This window comes from Stegastes partitus, unplaced genomic scaffold, assembly GCF_000690725.1.
Source record: "Stegastes partitus isolate 25-593 unplaced genomic scaffold, Stegastes_partitus-1.0.2 Scaffold725, whole genome shotgun sequence".
In the NCBI taxonomy this organism is placed as follows: domain Eukaryota; kingdom Metazoa; phylum Chordata; class Actinopteri; family Pomacentridae; genus Stegastes; species Stegastes partitus.
Genome location: NW_007578456.1, coordinates 311,676 through 327,368, shown reverse-complemented (window position 1 = coordinate 327,368; position 15,693 = coordinate 311,676). Strand labels below are relative to the sequence as shown.

The 15,693-nt window shown below is 42.0% G+C and overlaps 1 protein-coding gene across 1 annotated transcript; it reads left to right on the top strand.

Annotated features, from left to right (window-relative positions):
• The first annotated feature begins 1,775 nt into the window (after nt 1-1,775).
• LOC103364175 (echotoxin-2-like) lies at nt 1,776-4,102 on the top strand. Its single transcript, XM_008291202.1, has 4 exons — nt 1,776-1,824; nt 2,385-2,544; nt 3,136-3,282; nt 3,399-4,102. Exons 1-4 carry the CDS (start codon nt 1,776-1,778, stop codon nt 3,817-3,819), a joined length of 777 nt encoding a protein of 258 aa, XP_008289424.1. The 3' UTR covers nt 3,820-4,102.
• The last annotated feature ends 11,591 nt before the right edge of the window (nt 4,103-15,693 follow it).

Below are 15,693 nucleotides of genomic sequence, written 5' to 3'. Positions count from 1 at the left end.
AACTAAAACCAAAAAAATACCATCTTTAGCGTTGATGACTTGAGAAATGCACGAGACAAACACTCACAAGTTTTGGTTTGCATTCATGTTTGAAGGTCAACGTTACACCTAAGATAGCGTGCACAGAACTTGCAAAAAGTAAACAAGCCGTGTGCCTGAGTGCATGAAAGGGCGTCAGCAGATGTGAGCAGAGGTGAAATCTTTTGCATGCCTGTATAAATGCTACCTGTCTTTAATCTGATGTCACTTGTCCACACTCTGTACTGCGCATGTGATTCCTTGCTGCGAGTAAAACACTGCTTTGACTCAAGAGACGACTCTGTGTGCTGATTTGGAGCAGTTAGGACTCCGCTGAAGAATCTTCTCAACAGCATCGCGTAGTACGGCTGCTTGTAAAGGTACAACAACAACAATCTATACTCCAGAACGCATGATGTCATTGTGACAATGTGTTTTTAGAAATTCCCACAACTATCTTAGAAATGAAAAAACAGGTTTAAAAGCAGGTACTACTTACAACACCACACAATACCTGCTGTTTAGGAGATGCTCTTACAATTCAGTTCTTGTCAAAGTCAGCAGGTTCTTTACGCTGCCTATTTTTCCTGCATCAAACACATCATTTCCAAGAAGTACTTCAATAACTTCATCATAGTTTTACCAGTCCTGCTATGTTTTTCCAAAACTGATGTGCAGCTGAAAACAAATTTTAACAGGATGACTTTCAAAGTTAATTAATCGCTGCTAACTTCACTCCTTTGTCCTCTAAACAGGAGGAATGGCATTTCTCTGGTCAGGCCACATTCCTTGGCAAGAAGCTGAAGCTGTTGTAAAACTCTGTCTAAAACCTATGATATGTCAGATGCGCATGTGTGGGTGTGTCTGTATTTACCGTAAAATGACATTCATACTAGTTTTTACAGCCATTCCTGGAGGAACGGGTTTTGTCTGACTTTCTGATCGCCACCTCCTGTATTAAAAAGGAAACCTTCAAGCCTGGCAGTCGGAGCACCAGAGGTTCAACCCAAACAGACAGGTAGGTCCACACGGTGAGATCACTTCTCACTGTCATCTTTGTTTGATAACTGTTCTTGCTGCAACCGGGGAAAGCTGCTACTCACACTGCTTGAATGTGAAGTGAACATATTTTGCATCAGATAATGTTGACTTCACATTGTTGATCATGTCAATTGTTCAGAGTTGATAGCTATTTATTTTGTGGTTCCATGATTCCTGAATGCTTCTACTAACCATTTTAGGGGGATTTTAAGGCTAGAACTTGGTGGTTATTAAAGAAGGGAAAACGACATGTAAACCCAAGGCTGTTTTCAAACATGGGCTTTTTTGTTGTTGTTGTTGTTTTTTGGGGGGTTTTTCTTTTCAAATAATGACGGTTTGTTTTTCAACAGATTTCACATTTTGCTCTGTTACATCAGTACTGAGCAATACAACAGAAATGATTTAATTCACTAGTCATCTAACAACCAATTTTTAAAAATATATATATATTTTACATAGTTTTTCTCTTTGAAACTTCTTGGGAAAGCTGGACCCATAAGTAAGTGGCTCTACTCCGAGCTCCTCCCGAGTGACTGAGCTCCTCACCCTATCTCTAAGGGAGCGCCCACCCAATGAGGAAACTCATTTCGGCCTCTTGTATCCGCGATCTTGTTCTGTCGGTCATTACCCAGATCTCATGACCATAGGTGAAAGTAGGAACGTAGATTGATTGGTAAATCAAGAGCTTTGTCCCCCTGCTCAGCTCTCTCTTCACCATGATGGTCCAGTACAGCGACCGCAACACTGCAGACGCTGCACCGATCCGTCTGTCAATCTCATGCTCCATCCACCCCTCACTCATGAACAAAATCCTGAGATACTTGAACTCCTCCACTTGAGGCAAGGACTCTCCACCAACCTGGAGAGGGCAAGCCACCTTTTTCCGGTCGAGAACCAGGGCCTCGGATTTGGGGGTGCTGATCCTCATCCCGTTCGCCTCACACTCGGCTGCAAACCGCCCCAGTGCACACTGAAGGCCCTGATTTGATGAAGCCAACAGAACAACATCATCTGCAAACAGCAGAGATGAGATTCTGTGGTTCCCAAACCGAACCCCTTCCTCCCCCTGGCTGCGCCGAGAAATTCTGTCCANCCTGATTTGATGAAGCCAACAGAACAACATCATCTGCAAACAGCAGAGATGAGATTCTGTGGTTCCCAAACCGAACCCCTTCCTCCCCCTGGCTGCGCCGAGAAATTCTGTCCATAAAAATAATGAACAGAACCGGTGACAAAGGGCAGCCCTGGCGGAGGCCAACGTGCACTGGGAACAGGTCTGACTTACTACCGGCAATGTGAACCATGCTCCTGCTGTGGTCATACAGGGAACGGACAGCCCTTAACAGACAGCCCCAGACCCCATACTCCCGAAGCACCCCCCACAGGACGCCATGAGGGACACGGTCGAACGCCTTCTCCAGATCCACAAAACACATGTGGACTAGTTGGGCGAACTCCCAAGAGCCCTCAAGCACCTGATGGAGGGTATAGACCTGGTCCAGTGTGCTGCGACCAGGACGAAAACCAGACTGCTCCTCCTGAATCCGAGGTTTAACAATCGGTTGGATCCTCCTCTCCGGTACCCTGGAATAGACCTTACCGGGGAGGCTGAGGAGTGTGATCCCTCTGTAGTTGAAACACACCCTCCGGTCCCCCTTCTTAAACAGAGGGACCACCACCCCGGTCTGCCAATCCAGAAGCACTGTCCCCGACCACCATGTGATGTTGCAGAGACGTGTCAACCAGGACAGTCCCACAACATCCAGAGACTTAACGTACTCAGGACGGATCTCATCCACCCCTGGAGCTTTGCCACCGAGGAGCTTTCTAACCACCTTGGTGACTTCAGCCCGGGTGATGGACTCCTGTGGACTCACCACCCGCAGAGGGAGTCATGGGGGTCAGTTTAATAGGATTCAAATGTTTTCCATATTAATTTCTTATTAATGCTTACTATGACAAGACTAGATTAGTCATGGAGAAGACAGTTTTATCTGTGGAGCTTGAATGATAGTTTGCCAACTGCTTGATGTTTCCGTCAAAAGTGTTTGCTTTGTGTTCTGTCTGTCTGAACAGGTCGTCCAGTCGAGCTCCCATTATGTGCGCTTTCGTATCAGCAGCAGTAGCAGTTGGTGGCGCTGTTGCTGGAGTCCTTCCAACACATCGTCAGTGCACCATTGAGATTAAAAATGAATCCTCTCACTACAGCCTGTCTGAACCCAGGTGACTTGTTTGTTTCTTCTTTTGACTGGAATTAATCCTGCATGAATGCATTGCATTTACTCAAATGTTTTCTACCCTTTCTCGTGTTCACGTCATGTTTTCTCGACTCCTTCTAGTGTTCATGTCGTCAGTGGTCACTATGCTGAGCCTTTGGTAGCTCATCTTGGTCCATCTTCATCTGGGACTGCACTGTTCACCAAGACCCCCCACTGTGCTCGAGGAGCCGTTGGAGTCTTCACTTACAACCTCTGCAATGAACAAAAAAAACGGACCACTGGGAAGATGGCTGTCATGTTCTCCATTCCCTACGACTTCAACCTGTACTCAAACTGGTACGCTGTGGGAATCTTCAACAATAGCACAGAGTGCAATTATGACCTTTATTATCAGATGTACAACGCCTCCAAAAAGTGCCTGTTTGTCAGGGAAAAAGCCAGTGGTCCCAGTCTCAAATTCAAGAAAGATCAAGTTACCATCCTGGCTACAATGTCAGATACTTACACACCGGTCATTAAAGTGCAAGTGAAAGACAACTAGAAAGATGGAATTCAGCAGTGCTAAAATGTTTAATGGCAACTTGATTTTTGACAATATTCTGCTCTGTCTCTTTTTGAATTTGTACAAAATTCTGTCAAATGTAACCTTGAACATGAAGAATCAGTATCTGTTTGGCTCAATATGATCCCTCATTTGCTTTTGTTTTACAGAAACAGCAATATGACATAAGAATGTGGAGGCACAACATGCTAAAAACATATGATGGCACATGCATTGCATTGAGCATCACCTATTCTGGAAACATAATGAACATGAAAAGTCAGCTTACTTGTGGAAATTTGCCATTCATTTATCACATTTGTCACAAATTTGTTGAGTGACGCTTGAGCACAAAGTCTGCGCAGAATGTGATACAAAGTCGGCCACAATTATATACTATACTACACATATTCTTCACATGATGATAAGCCTACTGGTTCAACTAACTATATGGCTACATGCTACATAGGTATTTTTCTACTTACATAAACAATCTGTGCAATATTTTTGTCAGTATTTCCATTCATGAAAGAATCTGTGCAATATCACTGGCATGTGCAATGCTGCAGTTGGTACTCATGTATGTCTTGGTTTATTTTTGTAGGATATGTAGTAGTGTCACGGTTTGACAAACAAAAGGCTCAGGCACAGACAAAAGACTCGACCAGCAAGACCTTGAATACAATGAAACACACTTGTTTTTTTTTTTCCAAACAATGACTCAAATGCAAAAATGACAAACTGAGGTTCCCAAATGGACCGCCGATATAAACTACTGCTAACAAATACGAACTACTAGAAATTTCATGAAACGTCCTCTAGAGGACGACGAACTATACTTACGAATTAAAGAATCAAAAACTTACCGCAGTGAGTACAAACCTATAAACAACAACTACTGGTTGAGTAGGCGATAGATAAGGCTTAGTACAATACAGGGAACTAGAGAGGGGGAGCCGGGGGAGACGGAGGTGGACCAGATGACTTCAGCAGAGGGGTACAGAGGATATGGAGGACTGGAGCCAGAGGAATCCAACAGAGAGGAATCAGGAATGGGGGAATGGATCACGGGTTGGTAGAGAACGTAGCGAAACTGAACCACAGGAGAATAGAGTGAGAACAGGAATCAGGATTACCAAACTAAGCATACGAACGAGAACGAGACTAACGGCGTCGGCTTGTGGCTTGCTGGTGTCTTAAATACTCCATGCAGATCTGAGGGGTGAATGGCAAGCCACGCCTCGCAGCAGCCGGAGCAATGGGCTGATTGCAATCCACAACACCTGCTCACTTGTCCCTCTGGCTTGTTGCACAGGAAAAGATGAAGCAATCCTAAAAGAACTCCACTAGGGGGAGACAAAGGCAGAGGGCATGTCACTAAATGTTTGCACTGTCTTTGCTACTGTAACCTTTTTCCTGTGGGATTAATAAAGGCTCATCTTATCTTCTGTTATCTTTTCTTATTAGAGAGTTTAGATTATTATCACGTACCACTACCATAGTGCAAATATTGCTGACATGTTGCAGCACTTTGTAGCACTGCTGAATCCGATGATTCCTACATCTCTGGAGTTTTTCATCAGATCTGGTTAACGCCATCATTGGCATCACTCAGTATGGCTGCTTGTAAATGTACAACAACAACAATCTACACTCCAGAACCCATAATGTCATTGTGAAAACGCGTTTTTAGAAATTCTCGCAACTTTCTTAGAAATGAAAAAACAGAATTCTTCTAATGCGTTCAGATCCTTTGCTGTGGCCCCAAGCAGAGGTTAGTATGAGCAGGTACTACTTACAACACCACACAATTCCTGCTGTTTAGGAGATGCTCTTACAATTCAGTTCTTGTCAAAGTCAGCAGGTTCCTTACGCTGCCTATTTTTCCTGCATCAAACACATGATTTCCAAGAAGTGTCTGTTTCATGCTGCCTAACTGAACGAGATAATCATGATTCACTTCATCTGTCAGTGGATCTTAACGTTGTGACTGATGCTCGTACAAAATCTGTCTTTTCAAATACTTGTCACAACACTTGTGTCGGTGAGCGTCTGTGTGTGTTCAGTTTACTTCAATAACTTCGTCATAGTTTTGAAAACAAATGCAAATTTTAACAGGATGACTTTCAAAGTTAATTAATCGCTGCTAACTTCACTCCTTTACCTTCCAAACAGGAGGAATGACATTTCTCTGGTCAGGCCACATTCCTTGGCAAGAAGCTGAAGCTGTTGTAAAACTCGGTCTAAAACCTATTTTATATCAGACGCGCATGTGTGGGTGTGTCTGTATTTACTGTAAAATGACATTCATACTAGTTTTTACAGACATTCCTGGAGGAACGGGTTTTGTCTCACTTTCTGATTGCCACCTCCTGTATTAAAAAGGCAGCCTTCAAGCCTGGCAGTCGGAGCTTCCAGCGGTTCACCAGAGGTTCAACCCAAAGAAGAACAGACAGGTAGGTCCACACGCTGAGATCATTTCTCACTGTCATCTTTATATTATAACTGTTCTTGCTGCAACCGGGGAAAGCTGCTACTCACACTGCTTGTATGTGAAGTGAACATATTTTGCATCAGATAATGTTGACTTCACATTGTTGATCACGTCAATTGTTCAGAGTTGGTAACTATTTATTTTGTGTTTCCATGATTCCTGAATGCTTCTACTAACCATTTTAGGGGGATTTTAAGGCTAGAGCTTGGTGGTTGTTAAAGAATGGAAAACAATATTTAAACCCGAGTCTGTTTTTAAACACGGGCATTTTTCTTTTCTTTTTTTTTTGATATATCTATATTTTGTCTTTGAAACTTTTTTGGAAATCTGGACCTATAAGTAAGTAATTAAATGAGCATAAACAGAGAAAATAATGTCACTCTAGTAAGTAGAAAGTAGCCTGAAGTTATGCCCATCTTAGCTTAGCTTAGCATTAGATGGTTAGCATGTATGCTATGTTTATGAGCCCTAACTGAGCCTCTTCTTCACTGTCTTGTACCTTGTCTTTGCTCTTTTATTGAAAAGAAAATCGATGCATAGCTGTGAAAAATGTATTGTAGGGAACAAGCAGAACCTGAGAAAAACAAAAATTATAATACATCTCTGGCTAGCTTGAAAGTTAGCAGTTAGCTCACCGGCTTCCACAGTTAGGCCTTAAAGTATAACATCACCAAGCTTTGAGAGACACATATATATACAAATAACTGTATTTTTCTTCAGGCTAGATTGTAAATGTAATGGCGTGTTGTGTTAATCAGCTAACATGGTAAATCTGCTAAATGCTAGCATTATGATAGTGAGCGTGGTAATGGCTTTTTATTAACCCAAAGTGAATCTTTTCTGTCTGTAGTGTCTGAACAAGTTGCCACTATGGAACATCTAGAGCGTGCTAGTAACCTAACGGACAGTGGACTTTCCATTGGTTCCACATTTGCCAAAATGGTCCCGACACATCGCCAGTGCACCATTGAGCTCACAAATGAAAGTTCCAACTACACGCTCTGCAACCCCAGGTACCTGCCACTTCCTTCTGATTATATTCTTTCTTATTTTAAAATACATTCTTATAACAAGATGTTTCCACCATTCTGTTTCCAGGATCTTCCTCAACAGCGGGCGTTGCACCGATCCTTTGCCGCCTGCGATTCGACCGTCCTCATCCGGGCAGGCGCTGTTTGCCAAGACCAGAAACACAGCTAACGGATCCGTCGGCATCTTCACTTACGACCTCCTCGATATTTCCACGAAAACCACCTCAAAGAAGATAGCTGTCTTCTTTCAGGTGCCGTTCGACCTCAACCTGAAGTCAAACATGTACGCGGTGGGAATCTTCGACAAAACCAAGGAGTGTGATCGTGACCTCTTTAATGAGATGTCCAAAAACACTGACACAGCGTTTGTCAGAGGCAAAGCGAAAGGCCCCAGTCTCACACACACAAGTCAAAGTGTCACCATCATGGCCACAATGTCCAACTGCACCACCCCTGTTGTGAAGGTGCAAGTGAGTGATGACTGAGAGTCTGGCAACGCGTGTTTTTCAGATTTTAGTTTTCAGGCTTTCCATAGATTCTTTGGATGGTTTTGCATATGTAGTATGATTTATTGTCTTACTGATGTTGCATCAAAGTTTACAGGCTGTGTAGCAATAAAATCCTGTTTTTAAAAGCTTCACTTCTTAGTTGCTTCTGTATTTATTTTTGTAGCTTTTCATAATGAATAATAAAATTCAAAATGTACGTTTGTGTCAGTATCAATCATTGTTTCCCCTGTCAGTGTAAATCCCCGCAGTGAACATCATTGTCCCATGAACACAAGAGTTTTAACATCATCAGGGACACAATTAACTGACAGCTTTTAACCCCAAAGTTTTTATATGAGTGAACCAAATGAGAAGACCAAAGGTTGTGTCGGTAAACTATCATCAAAATGCTCTGTTTCCTTTTTTTCTTTCTCTTTGAGTCCTCCTGCAGCAGGCCATTTCCAGTTTACAGAGCTAACAGAGCACAGAGTTGTTGGCCCTCTTTGAAAAATTTTGGATTTCGGGTGCAGACATCTTGGTGATGCACCTTTGTTGTAATAAATGACATCAGTGCTAAGTGGCCTCAGTCCTACTGTAGTCTACTGCCATTATGGTTCCATTATGGTTCCATTATGGGTCCATTATGGCACATACTAGACCCCAAAAGTCCAGGACTTTTGGGGTCTTCTGGACCCCAGGCCACTTGGTTTAGGTGACAGCTGTTATATAAAAACATTAAAAAACAGACATTTGTCATGCATTTGGAACCCAAAATATGTCAACTTATCAGAAAATGTATTTAACATAGAATAAAAGTCTATAATGAATACCAACAAATGTTTTGCACATATTCTTTCTTGGGGTCCAATGGACCCTGATAGGCCTTCCTGAATAGGGTTAAAATTCACTTTTCGGTTTCATTTGGTGACTTTAATGGTCATGCGTAGCGTAGTGTTCTAACAATACAGTCCCACCGATTGAGTGAGTTTGTCCGACTAATTAAGTCGGTTTGCATCAGTTTGTTCGTAAACAACTGTACATGTGTGGAACAAGGACAGGTTTGGTGCTTTGAAGTTCTTTGACGTATTAACCAATGTGACGTTTTGACACCTGAATTCTATGAACCTATAAATGCCTTGTATCAGGCGTATCAATCATAGAAACAAGTTGCTTCGATACTCTTACACACCAGACATCATACGTAAAGTGGGATGTAAAAAGTTTCCACCAGCGTTCAAGAAGTCACGACCACGTCGTGCACTGTCATGGAGCGACTGATGTAGTTCATGACGAGTCTTTTGTTTTATATAAAGCATAATATCATATGCGTAGATAGTTTATTATAACAACTATAAACAATAAATATTACCAACTAATGAGCCTTCCAGCATCAAGCCCTCCTTGTATCTCGACCTCCGTCTTGACAATCCGACAGCCTTGCTATCCGACATAAGAGAAGGTTTTACATTTAGTGTCATAAATGACTGTCATGACTGTATATAGAACTGAAGCCAGAATATGCATGTGATGAACTGAAATGGATCAAAAATAACTGCGTGCATGTGTTTGTGTACACGTGTTCAAGATGGAAATATACAGCGTCAGCTTTGATGAAGTTGTTTGGATGGAAACCATCTGAAAAACTGGTTTTCCTTGGCAACACCGAGAATCCACCAGACTTTACGGCTGACAGTCAGAGTTAGCAGTCATCCTTCAGAGACACACAGGTAGGTCCACATGGTGACACATTGTTTTTAGGAATTTCAGCTTCATGCAGATAGTCAGCAAGCAAGTGTTGGGTCAAATTTAATGTTGTTTGCTAGTTTGTATTGCCAATCTCTTGCCAATCTATGTATTAATGTCTGGATTTCATGTGCTCTGTAAGAAGAGAGTGTTTTACAGTCCTCATGGTAGTTTGCGATGCAAGTTGAAATACGCTTCCGTGTTTTAATGGAACGATTATCTTTGCAATGTTGAATGGATAACTGCTGCTGTGATTTAATTCTTTACTTCCTGCAGCTGATGCGTGTTATTTCACGTATACTTGGCAAATGTTTGTGGCCACGTCGATTATTCATCCGTTAAGCCATTTAGACACATTTTATTACAAAATTCATAATTTTCAAACCATTGCAAGATGTTATTCTGGTAGATTCATCGTAGCAACTGGACTTGCTTGAGCTCGTTGAAGACGTTCCACCTCTCATCTAAGAGGCTTCATCGGTTCTGACTGACTAGTTGGGAGATCCAGTTGCTACGATTAATCTGCCAGAATAACCATGACCTGGATGACTGAGAATCTTCAGACATTGCAAGATGTTTCATGCAATTTGACATTAATTACAGCTAACAAAGAGACAGCGTTAAATTGAAAGGCATCAAAATTAAAATGAACCTGAAACGATATTTGCAAATGCACACATTTGTCAAAAGGAATGCATACAATGCGTATGGAAAATAAAGTTATGCTGCAGTCTGAGGACATGGAACACATTACGTGATGGTTTATTTGCAATTATGGCACCTAAGCTGGAATTCATCACAATCCATGTTGCCACTTTTGGACTTCTCAGTTCAGCTAAACGTATTTTAAAATGGACAACATAATTTATCTAATTTATCTGGATTTCCTTTGTACTGCAGAACTTTATTACTGTCTCCTGTCTTATACAACTATGTGCTGCACACATAACACTGTTCTTGGACTCTTACAGTATGTGGTTTTCTGCTGATGGCTCACTTACATCTGACACGCATTTCCTTTCATGCAGGTGGTCACACTCCCAAGTTGGACAAAATGGAATTCGTAAGTTTAGCATTAGACATTACACAAACCGCCCTGGCAGTCTGTGAAGTCGCAGCTTCAGCATCACCAACAGATCGTCAGTGTGAGATTGAGATTGAAAACGCCACAAAGAACTACATTCTTTATAATCCTCGGTAAATGCTGATTTCTTGACATTTAGCATGTTTGCCGTCTTGTTCTAAACGTCGGCCTCACTGCTCAGACGTGTTTCAATCCTTTCTGTCCAGGTTGTACATCCGCAGAGGGTGCTGCGTTTATCCTTTGCGTCCTAGAATCGATCCATCCTCATTTGGCTATATGGCGTTCGCCAAGATTCCACGGGCGGCATGTGGATGCGCCGGCATCTTCACCTATGAGCTCCTCAGTTCTTCTACAAGAACATCCACAGAGCAAATCGCCGTCATGTTCAAGGTGCCGTTTGACCAAAACTTGAAGTCAAACGCGTACGCAGTAGGAGTCTTTGACATCAGCAAAGAGTGCAACCGGTACCTTTTTCAAGATATGACAAAGGGTTTGGACACAACGTTCATCAGAGGCAAAGCAAAGGTCCCCGTTCTCATTCACAGAAGCCGACAAGTGACCATCATGGCCGCCATGTCGGACTGCTACACACCCACACTGAGGGTGCAAGTGAACGACGACTGAGATAAAACGTGTGAAATGTATGTTTCCAACATGGATTCATATTGAAGATGCTGGTGATGGTGAACGGCTGTTAGCGCGGGTTAATGGAGCACATGTCAAGGTGTGTTTTCTGTATTAACGCCCCTGTGTATGTATGTAGCTTATGGGGAACTGTTTCGCTGGTGCTTTTACAAGAATTACTGTTAAATACCTTCAGTTTTTTGTTTTTTTCAAAGGTCCATGTGATTCCTACAGGGGTTGTATTTGATCCTTTTGTGAACATGTTGCACACACAGTTTAGACCATTTATGATTTAGCCTAAACCTGCCAATCATTTCTAATCATTCAGCTGCAGACATTCTGTCCATCTTTGTTTTAAAAGCAATAGATCTTCATCGCTATGATTCAGGTATGATTCAAACTTTTGGGGGCCTGAGTAGTAGCCATTGAGGGCCTCTTGTTTGAACGTGGGGGGCAGATATCAGCCTGGTTTGCCAGCTCTGTAAACAGACTACTGTATATGAACACTTCAATAAATGACTTTAATTTCTCTACTTTTGTTTTCTTTTCATTTTCTAAGTATCTCACCATCATGACATTGCCAGACTTGAGACAATCTCCCCTACACAATTTGAAAAAGACATCACTACTGGCAGCACTGTGTGGTGAGGTAAACAAAGGTAGTTGAATCATGCTAAAAGCAGCCACGAGCTCATCCAGATGAATGGCCAACGATTTTGTGATTTGATCTGCTGGTGTGTTTGTAAAAGTTCAAAATCTTCCAGCTCAAGGTGAAGCAGATGAAAACTTTTGCAACATGAAATCAGCACGTTAGCACATTGGTAGCATCTTGATGGAAGCATTTTACTCTGAGGACGACCTCAAAGAAGCGCCGGCATGGCTGTACCTGTGTACCCACAAAATTAGCATTAGTTAAGCTTAAAGTATATATGCGGCCTGTCTTTTAGCTCTTTTTCCCACCAGTTTTGTCTTTGTTGGGGCTTCATATCTGTATTACTCCAATAGTACTTCCATAATATTCCATTATGTTGTTCATACCAGGGAAACATTCATACATTACATTGTGGAGATTCAGCGTGATGTGTTCCCTAAAACTTGCAAGTTATATTATTTTTGTCGCCTTATCAAACTATTCGTGTACAGAAAATAAACAATAATAATTATTAAGTGTATTCAGTTTGTGCATTTAATGTTGTTTTGTATTTTGAATAATCAGTCAGTTTAGTTTCCCTCAGGGGAATTCCATCGTTAAATACCGTCGCTGTGGTCATAACCCAGATATGATGAGCTCCAGAAATGGGATCAAACTAGTCGGGGCACCTTTAACTGGTATTTATCTGCACGTTTGCTGGAAGAGGTGGAACTTGGCAGAGTGGTTTGTCAGTAATTGTGGTTTCATTAAAGAAACACATCAGGCTTTATTATTATGATTATTACTATGATGATGATGATGATGATTATTATGTTTTAAATTTTTTTTTAATCGAGCAATTTTCAAAATCCAGGTTACACAATACTTTTATAAGGACGCTTTCCTTTAGAGACAGTCAAACGCACAACACAGTGGATAAAACCAACACAGTGTTCAAGAAGTAGGAACATTATTAGATGAAATAAAAGACATTTAAAGAGAAAATAAAAACTGAAATAAAATCAGGAAAGGTTTTCTGTCTTATGACAGACTCAGCTGACCTAATTACTGAGTCGTGTGACTTCATGTGCAAATTGGACAAACTACACCAACATGGAGTCCGATTGGAGACGACGCCGGCAGTTACCCGAGAGAGAAGGAAGTGCAAACGGTACGAACGTAAACAAAGGAGGAGGAAGAGAGCTGGGATCCATGCTAAGCTAAAGGCTAACCCCTCCAGACCAGCAGGACCGTCCTCCTACTCTCCAATGTCCACTCCCTCCACAACAAGCTGGACGTTTGCTGAGAGAAACCCTCAGAGAGTGGAGGGACTGCTGTGTGTCTGCTTTAACAGAAACATGGCTCCATGACAACATCCCAGACGGACATACAGCTGGAGGGGATGCAGACAGATGCAGGCATCACCATCGTCACACCATCGTGTCCCTGAAGACCTACCAGGACCTGAAGAGGTTCACCATGTTCAACGTGATGGCGGCACGCATGGAGACAGCAAGAGTGAACGTCTAGTGTCTTATCCCAGACGGGCTGGAGTCTATCCCAGCTGACTCAGGGTGAAGGCAGGGGACACCCTGGACAGGTCACCAGTCTATCACAGGGCTACACTTAGAGACAGACAACCAAGCACACTCACATTCACACCCACGGACAATTTAGAATCACCAATTAACCTGCGTGTTTTTGGACTGTGTGGGAGGAAGCCAGAGAACCCGGAGAGAACCCACGCTGCACGGGGAGAACATACAAACTCCACGCAGAAAGATCCCGGTGTCCCCACCGGGACGCAAACCGGCGACCTTCTTGCTGTGAGGCAACAGTGCTACCAACTGTGCCTCCCTGCAGCCCCTATCCCAGACGTGCATTCCGCAAAACTTAAACAATCCTGAAGAAACGCTCTCTCATCTTGCCTGTACTACTGTGTATGTGCAGCAACATGACAATAAACTTGATTTGATTTATGTTAAAATGCTTACATTAACGATCAAATGTCCAGCCTCCACCTTAAACACCAAACCATCACAAACCTAAACAACCTCACCTGGTGAGTGATTCCAACATGCTGCAGATTCTCAAAGCTGCAAAAACAGGAATGGGACGGTCACATATCACGTGAAGACGGCGTCACGTTTCACACTATTTGTGACCCGTTTCTTTTCCTGCATCTTTTTTTTTTTACTTTCTTCTTGGCCTTAAGGGAAATCATATTTAGAATTCATCATCACACCATCATTGGATCAACAGCTAACCACAGATGTGACTATGAATCACCAGCGAGCTATGTGATCACGCATTTACTGGTTGCTTGCTTTTTCCAGGAAAGGATTTAGTTGTCTTAATACCAAGCATTGTCAAATGCAGTATGCCAAAAAAAAACAAAACAGGATGTTGTGGAGGCCTGGGAACAGAAGATATGCAAAGAGCCCACAGACAGCTCATTTCACATTACAGAGTGTGACAGACGTCTAAGGAAGACTGTTCAAGCTGAAGGTACAGCGTTCATGCAGCACTGTGTGCGTGCAACAATATGCACATTGTAGATTAAAAAAAGAAGAAAAAAAAGTGGAACGCAGCCCACAGTGTTCAACGTCACAACACTACAAACTGTCTCTGGGGGAAAATCTGCAAAAAAGCAAACTTGTGGAAAGTAAGTATAAGAGTCTGCGAGAGAATCCTCATGTTCTTTGTCAGTGTTCTGAAGTCTACAACGGAAACATGTGAGTGTGAACACCGGGATGTGTCTGTTGGCCCAGAAGTGAAGCCAAAACATCTTGACGCCCTCTAGTGGCTGGTAGGAGTCATACACCCCTGCTTCCACCGTGTTAGCAGAGGGGACGAAACTTTGGCTATTTATGGTTCTAGTTACGCTTCTTTGGTCAGCACACTGGTGTTTCTGCTTCATGAAATCCACAAATGTATTCATACCCTTCCATTAAAGAAAAAGCAAAATTCACAATAGTCACTCAAATAACTAGCAACTGAAAAAAGTTATAATAAATAAAAATTTGCTAAATTATAATTTAATGAAACAAGACATTGCTTTTGCATTGTGCTTAAAAAGAATAATTAAAAAAAATAAAACTGTCCCAGACAAATTAGAGCACTTTGCTGATGAGCAGTGAATCCAAATACCTGTCAACAGGAGCAGAAGTCTGACTGAGAGTTACAGAAACACTTGATTGGCTCAAAGGGTTGTTCAACAAAATATTAGTCTACAGGTCCCATCATGCTTGTTTGCTTGTTTTTAATGTATTTCTGTTGAACCACAATTCAAAAGCAACGCCATGATTTTCATTAATTCTTTATTTACTGTTACTGTTGTCAGCTTATTTCAGTGACAGCTGTTTATTTTCTTCTTTAATGGGAGGGTTTGAATACATTTGAGGACGACTGTAGATGACATTTTTCTTCTTTTCCAGGGTTGGCCAGATGATGATGATACTTTTCTTTCCTACAGACTTATTGTCTAGTTAGTAGATGTATGCTGTTCCCCACTTCACCCTGAGAGGAAATGTTATTCTGATTGTGTCAGAAAAGAAAAAAGTATGTTCCTAACAGATAGCAAATCAAAATACTAAATACATATATAGGCTCATTGGCAGCTTTTGTAGTCATACAGTTCAATGCTCTGTCATAAACTCGGTTTTCACAATGTAGTGTAATATAATATAATGTGGGATGAGATCGTGATTGTTGGAGTTTTGTGTTTTATGACCTGCTTTTAAAAAAACAACAACTGCACAGCACTTAGGATCAACCCC

Bases quoted from the DNA above. Each gene is read 5' to 3' on its own strand.
- LOC103364175 (XM_008291202.1), top strand. From the start codon at position 1,776: ATGATGGTCCAGTACAGCGACCGCAACACTGCAGACGCTGCACCGATC. The intron at 2,545-3,135 runs GTATAGACCTGG...CTGTCTGAACAG, and splicing joins CCTCAAGCACCTGATGGAGG to GTCGTCCAGTCGAGCTCCCA. The intron at 3,283-3,398 runs GTGACTTGTTTG...GACTCCTTCTAG, and splicing joins TACAGCCTGTCTGAACCCAG to TGTTCATGTCGTCAGTGGTC.